A 16,723-nucleotide genomic window follows, 5' to 3' on the forward strand; every position below is an offset into this window, starting at 1 on the left:
CTTATAATAAACTTTTTTTTGTAAACTGGCGATATCTTGGAATTACTACTGTTAAGGGCCTTTACATTGATAATGTTTTTGCATCCTTTCAGCAACTGGTTGTCAAGTTCTCACTGTTTTAGATTCTTACAGATTCTTAGCTTTGTCCAGGATACATTTCCTACATTCCCATCTCCCAGTGGACTCGTCTCCAGACAGCTTCCTTACACCACCACTTACTCAGAAAGGTTCAATCTCTCATATCTACAATTAAATTCATCTTCTACGTCACAAGCCAAATAATTCTATAAAAACATTATGGGAAAATGATTTGGGAGGGTCTATTTCTGATAAAGTTTGGGCCCAGATTCTCAATCGGGTACATAAATCCTCTATCTGTTCGAGACATGGTCTTATTCAATAAAAGATGTACATCGAACTTACTACACAAAGTTGCGATTATCCAAGAGTTATAATATAGTGTACTGGATAGGGGTTTTTAACACCATGTCAGAGGCAATGGGGCATTATTCGGTGTGGCCCCAACATCTCACTGTCTATCTAAACCCAATTATGACACTCTTGCCTTTGCCAGGTTGGTGGCTCGAAGGCTAATAGTTATGAAGTGGAAAGCAACAACACCTCCACATCACACCCATTGGGTGATACTCTCTATTTTCTTAAATTGGAGAAACGTAGGCTGTCACTAGCAGGCTGCTCCAATAAATTCGATAAGATATGGGGCCCTTTTCTCAAAGGGGTTAAGAAGACATTTGTTTTACCGCAACTTGGTGAAGCACTTTTCTAGAGGTAAAGATGATAAAATGTTGTCCCCTAAAAGTAGGTGGGGTATGCTGTACACTCATTTGTCACAATAAATGTTTGAGAAATATTCATTTGTTCTTTATTGTAGCTAACATATTCAATTTAAATAGATATATTTGAAAACATCTCTCTTCATAAACATCGACCTATCTAATGAACTGATTTAGGCTTATTTTTTAATAAAAAGAAGATATCCTGAAGACTTAGGAGAGAAAAGGCAAGAAGTCGGAAAAGCAAAAGAAAGTGATTCAGATAACAGGTTCTGATAAATGTTTTTCAAATAATGAATTCATTGAAAAATCCTTTTATGTGTGATGAAAACCTGCACATAATTCTGGACGGTGCCTATTGGCTTTCAAAATTAAGGCACAGTAGTTAATAAAATAAAAGGAAAACAAAACACCCAATAAATATTGACAAAAAGAAGAAAGACAACAAATGCGGGTTTGTGGCAACATGACATGGCTAATATTGTAGCGGCATATACATATATAATTTAATACAGTACACCCACACCAAGTCATTGAAGTTCACTGCTATAATGATGACACAAAACATCCAAAGAAAAGTTTCTTACTATGACCTGAAGAGTTGCCTGCTTGACAGTTGGGTACATGCCATTTCTTTCAGACCCCAGTCATGATAATGAGAAATGTCATAATAAAGACACTTTGTCGTTATTAAGAGACACTAGCTCATTATTATGAGATACTTTTTTTCATTATTATAAGTTAGTATCTCATTATTTTGACTTAAAAATCTATTTAAGTGACAGAAATGGGCTTCAATAAAGAAGTGTTTGTTGTCACAGAACAAAAGGGAAAATTACTGCAAGTCAGGTAAAACTGTACGGATTTCTTTTTATAAATAATAAAATACATTTTTAAAAAAACAAGTTTATCAAAGTTCTTTAAAAATCTTCATGACCAGGCATTAACTGACTGTAGACATTGAACAGAAATTAAGTTCCACTGAACAAACAGTGAGTGCCTACAAAGTAGGCTTTTCATCACACACACACACGCACACATTAAATCGCCATCACATAATTGCAATTCATGTATGCGTCCTCAGCCACAGCAGGAGGAGATCGATACCACTGGAGGAGAAGCTTCCATCACAGCTGAGGAGAAACCAACCAGTCCATCCAAACGTTGCAGTTACTTATCTTTTAAATTAACGCAGTTGACCAGCTGATAAAATCACTGATTTTCTATGTGGACTTTGGAGTTAAAACCACTCTGAGCACTTATAAAGAACATTTGAAGCATTTGACACAACAGGTTCTTGTGAGATTCCACCTATTCCAATTCCACAATTTTGCAGCCTTGGAAACACATTGTCTGAAGCTGGAGACAAGTTTGACTATTTTCTAATTTTAAATTATTTCATAGAAATAATCCTGTGTGTGTTGGTCTCAGTGACAGTCATCAACATTCATTATAAACACCAATACTTTACAATGTTTACTCTGAAGGTCAGATTCAGGTTCAAGGTGTTCAAAGTTTTTTCATTGATTGATTTCATTGATTGAAGCTTTTACTAACTGCAGTTTTATTTGCTTTTTTTTATCTTCTATGCAGCTAGTTCCTCTTCTGCGGCCTAGCAACAAAACTGCTACTGTTAGCATGTGCTTATGTAAAAAAAACTCTGTGTGACTGTATTTTAACATGGAGTGCTCTTTTTTAAAAAGAAAATATGGCGCACACACATCCATCCATTAAGAATCCCTGGACTATCCTTGTAAAGTGCCTCTCTTTTCTTAACTTGTTGATTGATGTGCTCATCAGAGTGAGAGTAAAAACCCGATGTGAACACCGACCATGGCACCAGAGAAAGTTAAAAAATACTGTGTATATTGTTTAAAATATATTAACAGTTTCTCTACAATTTGTTCCAGGGTTGGTAGTTTGGAAACATGGTCATTCGATCCTGGAACCATCTGTTTTTCTCTATGGACTTTGGTCTGTGAACTAAAATCACTGATTTTCTTTATGGACTTTGGTGCGTAAGTAAGTAGTTTAAGCTCTTGAATTTGTTGTAAGAAACACTGGTCTAATTATTATTATATTATAATATTGAAACTGACCTTATAACTGACTTTATGAAATATAATTTCACAGAACCCCACAAATACGGGGAAAAATCATTTGTGAGGAACCACAGGTTCCAGTAAATCAAGACTAAACATCTGCTGGTTCTACAAAAGTGAATAAATAATGTTGCAGAGGTTCACGGATGTCACAGACAGAACGGAGAAGAAATGTTTGAAGCTGTTGCACTCCCCACAACCCCCACCCCTTAAGTGACACAGACCAAATTATTCCAAAAATGTGAAATAGCTGTGAATAGGAGACAAGCTCAGCCGTGATAAGAAACATTTTCTCAGCCATTAAAGTGAAGCCACGTGCTGCTGGTGGCGTCTTTGTTCAGTGAGGCAGGAGAAAGAAGAAGAAGAAGAAGAGTGAACGTCCTCCAAACCCTGAGGAGAAGAACAGAGCTGTGTCAGCAGATCCTCAGGTGGCTGACACCAAGATAAGCCCAGGGCTTTACCAAAAACGTGCACACTCATTCATGCACTAATGACATGCTGTTAGCCAAAAACTCAAACTGAGAAGAAGAAAATCAGTCATATGACATCTTTCTGTTGTCACACTGATATACACATTATACACATATATATACATATATATATACACACACATATATATATATATATATACACACACATATATATATATATATATATAGGCCATACTAAAACCTAAGACAGGAATACAGTAACAAATTCACAGATTTGGATTAAATTGTTGACCATTTATTTCAGATCAAACTCACTTTTTCACACAGTTTTTAATTTCAATAACAGTTCTTGTCGCAGTTCTTGAGCCTCAGATTTTGAGTTTGTTTTTCTGTCAATCAATTAAACAATTGTCATTTTTCTGTCAGAAGTGTTTTCCAACCAGAGTGAAGGTCTCATCAAACTTTGACAACACATTAACAAACTCCATGAAAAAGAGTTTGAATAGCTTCACCAAACAGTTTAGTCAAAGACCGAAACATTGTAGAACTTCTTCTTGGTGATTAAATGGAGGAGCTGCATAGCCCAAGTGCTCCTGTGAACTTTTAACTTTTTTGACCAAAACGTTGTGCACTTTTCAGGCCAAAGCAAAATCCCATCTTCCCTGTTTATTTTTTAAATTTTTGCTTTATTTATACAAAACCTGAGAATGGCTGAGAAAAGCAGAAAGCCAAGAACAAAAGAAGAGGCTAGTGCTAGTTTAACCCTGCTATTACCACACGTGCTTGAGAAACACTGTGTAGTATCCCATTCCATTGTGAAGTATTTTGGTTAATAGCTTCTCTCTCTTAAGCCCCATTGCATCAAACTAACATTTCAAACAAAGGTAACAATCATGTCAGGACACTTTTTTTCAAGATTGGTACAGGAAAGATACATCTATTTTAAATATGTGTTCAGTCAAATAGCTGTGTAGAAAGTTTGGCCTCCCTAATTCTTAGTTATTTGTTTAGGTATCTTAAGGCTATACACTTTGTTCTGTCTCAGACGTCCCGATCTGTAACAACAACAGCAGAGTTGACACTGTCCCTTACACAGACTCAATCAAAAAGGGACTAATTTCATCTTATTATTCCAAGCTATTGGAGCTTAGGAGTGCCCCTACAGACAAGCTCAGAACTGCATGGGAGGAAAGTTCTTCCTCATTATAGGATACTTGGGTCTCCACACTCAAATTAGTAAATTCAACATCCTTCTGTGCAAGTCACTGCTTGTGGTACTTGGGGCTTATTTCAAAGCAAAATTGTTCTCTATATGCACAATTATTAGTCCATACTGCATCCAATGCAAACATCCAAAAGCTTCTCTTATTATATAGCATAGACGTATAAGTTAAGTAATTAAAAACACAATGCAGAAAAATTAAGAAAAAATAAAATTATCCCATTGTAATATTGTAAATGTAATATTGTAATACTGTGAGTGTGTGTACAGTATATATATACATATATATGGATGTATGTTTAGCGTATATAGCGTTTTTCTCTACAGGTCACTAAACACTGACACTAAAGAACAGTATAATGTAATGTTAGGTGAATGCCGTGTAACTTGTGACGTTGCACTGAAACCGAACCTGTGTCGTTGTCGCACACAATTATTTGCAAACATTTAATGTCCTACGAAGTTAATGTTACGTTAGGAAAACATCGTCGTAATTGAACCCAGTAAATGTGTATTTACCTTTACTTTGGCGAACAAAGTCAGGTGGTTGTGCCGCAGGTGATAGACCATGTCGGATGTATTTCCTCCTTCCACCGCATTTGTTTAGCATGCTTTAAATGCTAGCAATCCGTCGTCCACAACGACACCCCGGTCAATTTTCTTCTGTAGCCAAAATAACTCCCACGGTTTATGTAATGTGTTGATTGAGGAAATAACTCTTCTTCTGCCATTTTCCCCGCGTCCTCACGCATCTGTTCTGAAACTTAGACGGACCGAAAACAAAGCAACAGGCGCGGCAGGACGCGGGTTATATTATAGTTCCGGTATAGTATTTTCTAAATCTATTAAGGTGTTAGAGTAACCTTTTAAGGATAACTTAAAAATAATGCAGAGTACCGCAATTAATTGTGATATGGAGTAATTGTGACATCCCTTATCTTATCTTCACTTCTCACTCAGCTTCACATGAGCCAGATATTGGTTTACGGCAACAGTCAAGTGTTTGTGCATTAACGGTGTTGACCCTGGTACTCTCTTCTCTAGTTCCACCACACACTTATCTCCTACTTACAGTGCCTACTCTATATGTTTGAAAAAGAGCTGTCTGTGTAACCTCAGAACCATGGCAATAAAACCACAAATGTCTTTGACACAAGTGGTCCGTTTCAGTCCTTCATTTCATTTCTGTATAGGAAAGCCATTGGCTCATTTCCTCAAGTCGCCCTGACTTTTAGAATTTTTTTTTCTTTTATCCTTCAGTCATTTACCCCTGCTTCACCTCATTATCACTTGCTCGTCAACAAATATATTTTTCTTAGTTGAACAGCCAATGTTTAGCATCATTTTCTGTCCATGTCCTTCTTCCGCATTCACCTTTAAAAGCCTTTTCAAATTAAGAGAGAGCAGCGTGTTTTATGAAGGCCCATATTCCCACTGTTATCTCCATCCCAATGCTCTTCTCACTCACATTTTTCCTTGGACTGCCTGCTGCTGCCTCGGCATTTTTCTTGATTTAGGCCCAGCTTATCTTACGGTTTATAGAGATGTCAGCAAAAGTCTCCTTTAACAGCGCACGCCTCTTAATTCATTACCAAATGTAAAGTTTGCTGCAGAGCGGAGCAGGATGGATTCAGGCTGAATGAGAGCGTGGCGTCTACTCAACTAATTGCTGTGGAAACTCCAAAACTCTCCCATGGGAGGAGAAAAAGAGGAGGGGGAGATCTCTGACGTATCTGTCTGCACTACAGCAAGTCTGGCTTCAGAAAGAACTTTATTTACATTTTCATTCATTAGATACAACATTTTTTTATTACATAAATGTAAACCAAGACATTTAGGACTGTAAAAATGACTTACAGCTAGACCTTATTAAAATCAGTACATTACTACTCTACATTCTCCTAAAGGTATTTTATTGTTGTCAACAATGAGGTAGGATTAGACTGTAGGGTTTTGAAATTAGGATTACAGATTGAGATTAAGAAATATAATTATACATTAGGATTAGAGGTTAGGATGAGAGATTGGAATTAAGGAATATAATAATAATAATAATAATAATAATAATAATAATAATAATAATATGAAACATTTCCAACACTATTGGAATTTAGGGTGGGAGATTACATTTAGGATTAGAAATTTGAAATTTGGATTATTGGTTAGGATCAGAGGTTAAGACTAAGAAATATAATTAGAAATCAGTATTGGAGATTAGGATAAGATGGCAGTTAGAGAGAGAACTAATTAAAATTAAAAGTACTTGAAAGTCAAAACCACACAGAGTAGATTACATTTTCCAAAAGGGTAAAAGGTCAAAAAATAATAAAAAGTCAACTAAAGAAAAGATTAGCTGTAAATATGACAAGCTCAGGTTTATCTAAGTTAACTGTAGCCAGTGACACAGAAACACAGCTAACAGTTTACTAACCATGGTGACCTCTCAAGTATCACTGTACTTCTAATGACAAAGACTTGTGTTTAAATGGATGGACAAGTGTATGTGACTCTGGCAGGAAACACAAAAATATACTTAAATATAATATATGAAATACATAGAAAAATGTTTTTTTTCCCTTACTTGCTGCTGGGTAACAGAAAACCTATCCACATGCCGTGATCTGCCCCCAGGCCTCAGTTGGGACTCGTTAGTCCCAGTGTAGATTCTGTGTCAGTCTGCAGTCTAAGATCTGACACAGTGGAAGAAAAAAATCAGCTGTGACCTCCTGACCTCAGATCCTAAGTCAAGTGAGAAAACATGAGATAAGACGAGCTGCTCATGTCACTGCAGACATCGCTATCAGAGATTGGCTACTTCTGTCTGCTCTTTATCTGCTCTGCAGTGATGTTCTGACGATAGGAGCACTGACCCTCGCTGTCGCTCACTGTGTGGCCCTCAGACTCAAACTGTCACCTCCACCTCAGACCATCTTTTTGTTCTCCTGTCACATCCAGAGAAAATCCTGAAACACCTCGGTCGGACAGAGCAGGTAGAAAGAAAAGTGTTATATAAAAAGCAATAAACACACACTGGAGGAAAGTGTTTCTTGTCACACTGTCAGGATGACATCCCACTTGTGACACCTCAAACTGTTGAACCCTGATGTGTGATGTCAATGTTCAGCCTGGCGTCTGTGGCACACAAGTAACTAATTTCACTTTTTGTCAACGGCAGGCCTGATCTTTTATGTTTAAACACCACTAAAGTCGTCTGAAAATATGAGGAAAACCTCATTAAGTTTGAAAAATAACTTTGGGGAAAATGGAAATACATAATGAAGCAGAATATTGACAAAATATTTAATAGGAAGAATGCAGCTCAAAGTCAGCTGTAATATGCAGCCAGTCAATAAATGTGAAATGTCAGAGAAAAAACTGGTGAAAACCTGAATAAATTACTAAATATTCACATGAAAGTTAACACAGACTTAGCAAAATACAGTACAAATTGTTGGGCTGAAGAAATGTGAAGAATTTTTTTTAGCACTTTCTTTTAAGTACTTTCTGTATAAATGTTTTGTTTTTGGCTATCTCAATTTTAAAGAAAATTATTTCTTTGTAATTTTTTTTTCTTCATTTTTTTGTTTTGTTTCAATGTTAAGAAATTGCTTTGGCCCAGAGGCAATGTCTGGATTGGGTTCACCTCCTGGGCAAGATCTAATCCAGGTTAGGGCGGTTGGTACCTTCCAGTGGACTCACCACCCACAGGAAGGTTCAGGGGGGTTGGTACGGTGCAGTGTGATTTGGGTGGTGGTCCTGGAGACTGCTGCCCCAGCAATCCGGTAACAGATACGCGAACGAAGATGGACCTCTTGGCTAGTGTTTTAGCAATCAATTTAGGTTTTATGATATTAAATATAATTGTGCAGCTGACTTAGTCTGTTCTGTTCACATTCCTTTCTCCAGACTAGTGTTGTCAATAAACATTAGCGCTAAATGAATAAATCCTTCAACACATGTTGAAGGATTAGCCAAACTCTTAATTTCTGTAATTCATTTATTATTTTCTCCTTTAATTAAATATGAGCTACTATTAGCAACTCTTAAGTCTTTTTATAACAATTAGCTCACATGCCACCAGGCTGTTTACTTATGATTAGTACACATTAGTACTGTTGGAGCAGGTCTGCTGCTGCCGCTGCTGCTGCTGCTGCTGCTCAGTAACAGAGACATGTTTAGTTCTTGGTGACAAAGAGAGAAATTTCTTCAGTGTTTATCGTCGACTGATGGTGTGCGGGGTTCATTTATTCACAGACAGATTCAAGGTCAGAGAGAACTTTCTTCTCCGCTCTAAAACCTGGCAGCACACCAGCTGCAGAGAAATGTCCATCAATGTTCTAGCTCACAATGAGAAGTGTATGTAAGAAGAGCTGCAGCTGTTTAGAAGGTCGCACCAATTTTTTTTGAATAAAATCTGGTGAACCATAAAAGTAATATGTTCACTGACCTGACAATAAGAAAAAGTGGCCATGAAGAATTTCATCAGGAACCTGTAGAGGACGGTCATGAGGAAAATGACCTCACAGAGTCAGCTATGAATACTGAGGAACCTCACAAGGTTCCTTTTACTGATGCTATCAAGCTACCCAGTTCCCTGATTTGATACTCTAAGTGTTTTATAGAACATACATGGGAACATTTTTCACAAGTGTGAATGATCTCATTACTACCTCGTACAAACCTCAAAACCCAAACACAAGTGACTCGTTACCTACAGACCTCTCGTTATACCTGCTGCTCTCCAAGCATGATGAGACGTAACCTACTAATTAACCACTAACCCCATCTACCTCCTCATCTAACTCCTCATCTAACTCCTCATCTACCTCCTCATCTAACTCCTCATCTAACTCCTCATCTACCTCCTCATCTACCTCCTCCTCTAACTCCTCATCTAACTCCTCATCTACCTCCTCATCTACCTCCTCCTCTAACTCCTCATCTAACTCCTCATCTACCTCCTCATCTAACTCCTCATCTAACTCCTAATCTACCTCCTCATCTACCTCCTCATCTACCTCCTCCTCTAACTCCTCATCTAACTCCTCATCTACCTCCTCATCTAACTCCTCATCTAACTCCTCATCTACCTCCTCATCTAACTCCTCATCTAACTCCTCATCTACCTCCTCATCTAACTCCTCATCTAACTCCTCATCTACCTCCTCATCTACCTCCTCATCTAACTCCTCGTCTTGTCTACCTCATTATCTAACTCCTGTCTAACTGTCTAATTGACCTTTGTTATTGTTTTTAAGCAATGAGTTCCATTGGTGATAAAATATCATCTAAAACAGTTCTGACACTGGGTTCTAAAGGTATGTGGTCCTTTCTCACTGTAGTGAAAACAGACTACTCATTAAACAAAACTCAAACTCATTCTGTTCTTCTCTGATCAGAGGGGAGGAGGTCAGAGATCTTAACCTTAACAAACAAGGGTTTGTGTGTGTGTGTGTGTGTAGAGAGAAGGATTTGCACAAACAACTCGTTATGTTCAGGAGAAGTTTCTCCAAATTCTGTTTCCACTCAGAGCAGACATTTAGCACCTCCTTCGCGCCTCCTCATTCACAGTTGCATTTATCAAAAGAAGATTTTAAATGTGGGATTTGACCTGCAGCCAGGTCAAAGGTCGAAGGTTTATTTATACTGTAGTTCACCAATAGTAATACAGAATATATATATATATATTTAAAACCACTGAAAACCTGCATGTGTGTAACTTTTAGGACCACACTGTTTTTATAGAACTTAGCAGTTTTTTCAGTCTGTTTGTGGTTAAATTGCCTTGCTAAGTGATAAATTCTGTTTATGTTCCCTGTTTCAGGTCTGTGTGGAACAGTCCCAGCAGTACCTGAACTCCTGGTAATTCTATCAGCCAACAGCACTGTGGAGGGAGCCCATGGTCCTCAGACACCAGTTCACCCATTCACTCCTTATTAGACACAAACGTTCAACTTATCTTTGGACCACCCTCTTTTTGCGGAGGTTTTCAGCTCAGCACAGCAGAGTTCCACCTCCTCTGTCAACCTGTCCATCACCATAGTAAATAAAAAGGGGGCTCAGGTCTGATGTAACCCCACCCCTAGCTTGAACCCATCAGTCTCTCCAAGGGTGCACTCACACTAGGGCCACTGTACCGCGCCTAAGCTAGATTGCCCCCTAAAATGCAGATTCTAGCCCGCTCCTGTGTCTATGTCTGCTGCATGTGTGCGCTCCGCTTCAAACACCCAACATTCCACATGGATATTACAGTCAGACTCTGCTGCAGATACTCTTCTGCTTCATGGTTCTGAGCGACAGCAGTTCACAGTAATGGTGATGTCACTTTGACTATTTTGAAGGGCGTTAACCAAGCAGCTGTTGCGGTAGTTGTTGTCAGATTTATTCTCGATGGCGTTGCTTTAAACATGTATAAACAACAGTCACTGACGTATATGTAATATATGTCATATATGTATATGAGTTCACCCGAGAGCACACCAAACTATTTTCTCGCTGGCCTAATACGTTATTCACAACCCTCACATACTTTTCTGCCACTCCTGACTTTCTCATTCAGTAGCACAGTTCCTCCTTTCCCGTTTTGTACAACTGGTAACACACAAAGACACCATGCAGCTCCTTCTAACCATTTTTAAAAAATATTTTTCTTCCAGTTGCTGCTGTTACTTTGACAATTTGTTGATGTTCCAAGTAGTTGTTCAAGTTCTCAGTACTGTAAAATTACAGTACTGAGTATGTAAAATTATTTGTATAATTATTATGTAAAATTATTGTGAAATTACAATTTCCTGTAATTGTTCAATAAAGTCTCCTGTCCATTTTATTTAGATGATGATGATAATAAAATTACATACATTTTCATGCACTAGTTTCTTTTTTGTCTGTAGTAGTGACTGTTTTTTTACAGAGACAATGCCCTTGGTTCCTGGTAGTTGCTGCTGCTGTGTCCACACACATCCTCATCTGCTCTAAGGCTGCTGCTGACACGACTGCTGCTGCTGCTGCTGCTGCTGCTCTGACTGTTGAGAAAAGCTTTTCACCTCCAGACACTGATAATTCACAACAGCAGCAGCAGCAGCAGCACAAGTCAAAGATAGCACTAATGAAAACAAACCTTCCACTGCTGTTGTCCTTGAACAACAGTCAGACTGGTCACATCTTGAAGAAGAGCCTGAGTCTGGCTTCAGAAGATCATTCCAGATCATTCTACATCTGTTTCCTGGTCGTATCTGCTCACTTCCTGGTACAACACTGTTGTCACAATTATGCCTGTGATATCATCAACATCACCAATGCTGTCACAGCCAACATAATCTGCCTTCACCTTGTTATCTACACCAGAGGTCAACAACAGGGGGACACCAACCCTTATGATGTCCTCCGAGGTACTGAATGTGGGCCGGGAAATTCTAGTTGATGAAGACCTGTTTAAGTATAATATCACAAATATAAAATATATTTCAGCTACAGTGTAGCATTGATAGGAGCATGTAAATGGTCCTGGGGTACAATCAGTACTAATCCAAGATTTGGTCAGGTCATAAAGGAAACCTGGTGAAAGAACTTTCCTTAATTTTGCACATTTTTATTTAATAGGTAATAAAAGCTAAATGTTATATGTAATAAGGTACAATGCCCAGTAAAAAAAACAGCAATTTTAGCTCACAGACCAAAGTCCATAGAGAAAAGAGAAAATCAGAATTTTGCACATTTTTATTTAATAGGTAATAAAAGCTAAATGTTATATGTAATAAGGTACAATGCCCAGTAAAAAAAACAGCAATTTTAGCTCACAGACCAAAGTCCATAGAGAAAATCAGTGGTTTTAGCTCACAGACCAAAGTCCATAGAGAAAATCAGTGATTTTAGCTCACAGTAGCTACTGGTCCATTGCCTTATGATGAGTTTTTATTACTCAGGTACTGTAAATCTAAGCAATGGACAACAATGAAGTCACAAAACACTTCAGTGATGGAGGTAGCAGATGGTCAATAACCTCTTTGTCCTTGTGATATAAATCCATGATTGTCTCCAAGGACTCTGGTCCTTCAGCTTAAATCACTTTTCTTCTCTATGACGTTAGGAGTGAGAAAGTGTTTTGAAGCATCAGCTGTCAGATTAATAAATCGTAAGATTCTTCACTTTGTTTTTCCGTTTGTTTAAGATTTAAACAGGCGTTTGAAGTGTTTTTTCCTGTTCCTTTGAGAACTGATCTTTGTCTTCACAAAGTTTCATTGATTTTCTAAAAGTATTTGTTTACAAAAACAGAGTCAGCAGGAGCAAATGAGAATAATGTAAGAGGTTTGGTTTAATTATTTATGTTCCCTTTGGTGCAGAAAAGTGCACGAGCTGCTTTAATACAGTCTGATGGGGAAAAAAAAACCCACCACTGTGAATGCAAAAAAAAAAAATTATTCAAGTCAGGACAAGAAGAAACAAATCCAGAAAGGAATCATGCTTATTTAATAAAAAATATGACAAAAATACCAAAGCACATTTAAACAGTCAAAATGTTGCTGCACAGTTACAGGTCTGTCTTATAGGCAGTGAAACAAAGAATAAGAGATTTATCTCATCTACACCGGATCAATAAATTCTTCTTATAATGTTCTCTTTTAAATGTAAAATAATACAGACCCAGTTTCAAGGGCTGCATTTACATATAAACTACTTTTGTAGTATTTGAATTATAAAGAAGAGATATCTTATTTATTTATATATTTATCTGTTAAACAACAATGTCGACATTTCAATTCGTCACACAAATAAACCAAACATATAAAAGTGTTAAACCAAAGTTCAGCTCCACACATCATCACAAATGTTAAAACTCTGACAGTTAGTCGTTAAAATAGTAAACAGTAAAAGTAAAAAAAAAAGTTCAAAAACTCCTTCTTTGCCATAGTTCTATCCGCAAATATGAAACCTTTAACCTTTCAAAGGATTAAATATATATGTGAAATATTTTTAATTACTTTTTCACATCATTCAGGAGCAAGAATAAAAACTAAGCACAAATATGTCCACAGACACGGCTACAGTGTCAGTTCATTAAAAAAATAAAAATTCAAATGTCTTGACACTTATGTCAATAAAAGGCTTTTCTTCAGTTAAATATTTTCATTTTTAAAAAAATTTTAAAACAGTGATCTGTCATGAAAATTATACAGTATTTTTTTTTTTAATCTCTCAAGGACGCACAGAAACACTGTCCATTTTAATGAGGTCATCAATTTAAAATAGATCAATGACAGGACACGCACACAGATGAAGGTCACTTCCTGTAGAGGTACCAGAACTTGGACGTGTTGAGAAAACGTTGTGTTTTTAAACCAACTGAACGATGTGACTGTCAATCCTGCAGACCCCACTGATAAACAGTATATACAATCATTGGATTGGTCACGGAAACCTCAACTTTACAAGTCAAGTTTCAAGTGATTGTGACTCGGACTTAAGGACTGGAGGCTCCAGTCGGATTTGAACTTGTTATTGTGAATTAAACCTACGTTTTGGACTCTGGACCTGGACCTCAGTAGTGAGGAAACAACTTTAACTTTATCATCTTGACACGAGTGTTGACGATTTTACTGAACTTTAAGACTAAACTTATTTTGCTAATTAAACTTGGAGACTGGAGCGACACTGGTCTTAGATGTCTCTTAGAAACTCAGTGACTCCACATACAGAAGATCTGACACTTTTGGGATTTTCTTTTTTTGCTTCAGGAAACAGAAACAGTGGTGGAGCAGAAAATCGGTTCCCCTTGTTCTCCTGTGCTCCACGTGAATGGCTCTGCTCTAAAAGACTGATTCGTGAATGATTGAAAAACCTGCTGCTCATGTTCTGTCCTGAGATGATCCTGGTCCAAACATATTAGTCTGACTAATGGAGTAGATAATTACTCCCTTTTTTACATTTGGCTGCAGATGATTAGAGCTGTTCGGACTCCAACTCGGAGTCTTCGTGTTAGTTTTATTTTCGATGGTAAATAATAAAAGGAAATCAGCTGTTGGTGGTGCTGCTGCTGCTGACCGCTCAAAAGAGCAAAACAAAGAGGAATAATAAAGAGCCTGTGCAATGAGACTAAATGGTGTGAAATTAGAAAAAGTGTGAAATTGGTTTAAAGCTGCAGCTGAGCTGCTAATAGAAACTAAACTGAGTTTGTTTTTAAAATGATTCAAAGAACAGATTATTATTTGCGTGTGTGTGACAAATATCAAATGTGACAAATGTGTCTTTATTCAAAGAATGACTCGGCTAATTAACAACTTGTTCGGCTGATGCTACCTTTCATTATTCATTCAAACATACAGTATGTAAAAACCCAAACATCTCTCAATGTGAAGACCAGGCTGTGATAAAGAGTCAGCAGAGCTTTGGTGTGTCTTTTTTATCTTCATCTACAACAGTTTCTTTGTCATGTTTTTAATCTGAAATGGTTCAATTTTTTTTCCACTTTCAAATCAATCGTATTCAGTTTATTAGCCCGTCTTCAGACTGAATTCAATAGATGTTTTTAACAGAAACGACATAGGACACAAAAGCCTGAGAGTCAGAGCTGAAAAGTGTTTCTTTTATGCCGACTTTATGACATTGAAGTTGAAGGGCTGCATGGTTGTGTCTAGTTCAAGTAAGTTCATGTCTGACAAGGTTAACCTAATCACATCTGCTCAATGACTTTATCCAGCAGCCATTTAACAGCAGTCAGATGAGAATCAAACACTGAGAACGAAGGTGCCAACAAGGCACAAGGCGCACGTGTGTGTGTGTGTGTGTATACGCCTGTGGTTCTTTAGAAAACGTTAAACTGAAAAACTCCACTCCTCCTCTGGACATGTGCAGAGGAGGGACAGTGGATAGATTGGTAGAAGAGTGTTAGAGATGGAGCTAGCAGGTAGCCAGAAGGCGGACTGGTGTCCAGGATGTGGGCCACATTCTCGAGAGCCCAAGTTAAACCAGACCAAAGTGGACTGGTCCAACAGGAAACCAGAGGACAATCACAATTAAATTTGAAGAAATAAAGCCCACATTTTGGACAACAGATGTGGGCCATTAAAAGCACATAATTCTTTTTTGTGTGTGGACCAGAGCTGCGTGGGCGTGACATTTGTAAATATTTCACTCTGAACTTTAATAGTCTAATAAACCTGCTCCTGTTTTAAAGCCAATCTCACTAAGTAAATAGAGTAACAGACAAACGGTCACTTTTATGAGCTGTGGTCTAATACACAATTTTCTCTCCGAGACTTTAATTAAGTCTCACGATCAGCTTCACAAATCTCAGGACTGAATCTCAGCTCAAGTCTACATTTACCACACCTAAGGTTTCTGATGAGTCAGCAGGTACTCGTGTAAAACCTACAAACAAAAAGCAGCAGAGGTCCCACAAGTAGACTTACATTTAGGAAATAACCTACAAACAGCCCAAATACAAAAAGTTAGCACTAGCACTAGTTACTACTGAAGATTAGCCACAGATATCTAGGATTAAAAAAAAAGATTAATACATTTTTTTAATCAAAATTAAACTGAAAGTATATACAAATATAATTAACAGCACCAAAACTGCAAAGCATGTAGCAGAGGAAATGTTACTACCAGTAACTTTCCTGGTACAGACACCAGAGCTAACGTTAGCTACAACAGTCCTGCTACAGACGCCAGAGCTAATGTTAGCTACAACAGGGATGGTACAGACACCAAAGCTAATGTTAGCTACAACAGTCTTGCCACAGACACCAGAGCTAATGTTAGCTACAACAGGTATGGTACAGACACCAAAGCTAATGTTAGCTACAACAGGAACGGTAAAGACACCAAAGCTAATGTTAGCTACAACAGGAACGGTAAAGACACCAAAGCTAATGTTAGCTACAACAGTCCTGGTACAGACACCAGAGCTAACTTTAGCTACAACAGTCCTGCTACAGACGCCAGAGCTAATGTTAGCTACAACAGTCCTGGTATAGACACCAGAGCTAACGTTAGCTACAACAGTCCTGGTATAGACACCAGAGCTAACGTTAGCTACAACAGTCCTGCTAAAGACACCAGAGCTAATGTAAGCTACAACAGGTATGGTACAGACACCAGAGCTAACTTTAGCTACAACAGTCCTGCTACAGACGCCAGAGCTAATGTTAGCTACAACAGGAACGGTAAAGACAC

The 16,723-nt window shown here is 37.9% G+C and overlaps 1 protein-coding gene across 3 annotated transcripts in view; it reads right to left on the reverse strand.

The window, feature by feature from the left end:
- Positions 1 to 8,112, reverse strand: part of LOC103389300 (leucine-rich repeat transmembrane neuronal protein 4-like) — a 54,053-nt gene extending 45,941 nt beyond the window's left edge. For all 3 annotated transcript variants that reach the window (XM_025062549.1, XM_025062551.1, XM_025062550.1), the window contains exon 1: positions 5,069 to 8,112. In XM_025062549.1, the coding sequence (XP_024918317.1) occupies positions 5,069 to 5,159 (91 nt within the window). In that variant the 5' untranslated portion in view covers positions 5,160 to 8,112. The remainder of the gene's footprint in view (positions 1 to 5,068) is intronic.
- Positions 8,113 to 16,723: the final 8,611 nt, after the last annotated feature.

The sequence above is a fragment of the Cynoglossus semilaevis genome, chromosome 14, assembly GCF_000523025.1.
Source record: "Cynoglossus semilaevis isolate Cse_v1.0 chromosome 14, Cse_v1.0, whole genome shotgun sequence".
In the NCBI taxonomy this organism is placed as follows: domain Eukaryota; kingdom Metazoa; phylum Chordata; class Actinopteri; order Pleuronectiformes; family Cynoglossidae; genus Cynoglossus; species Cynoglossus semilaevis.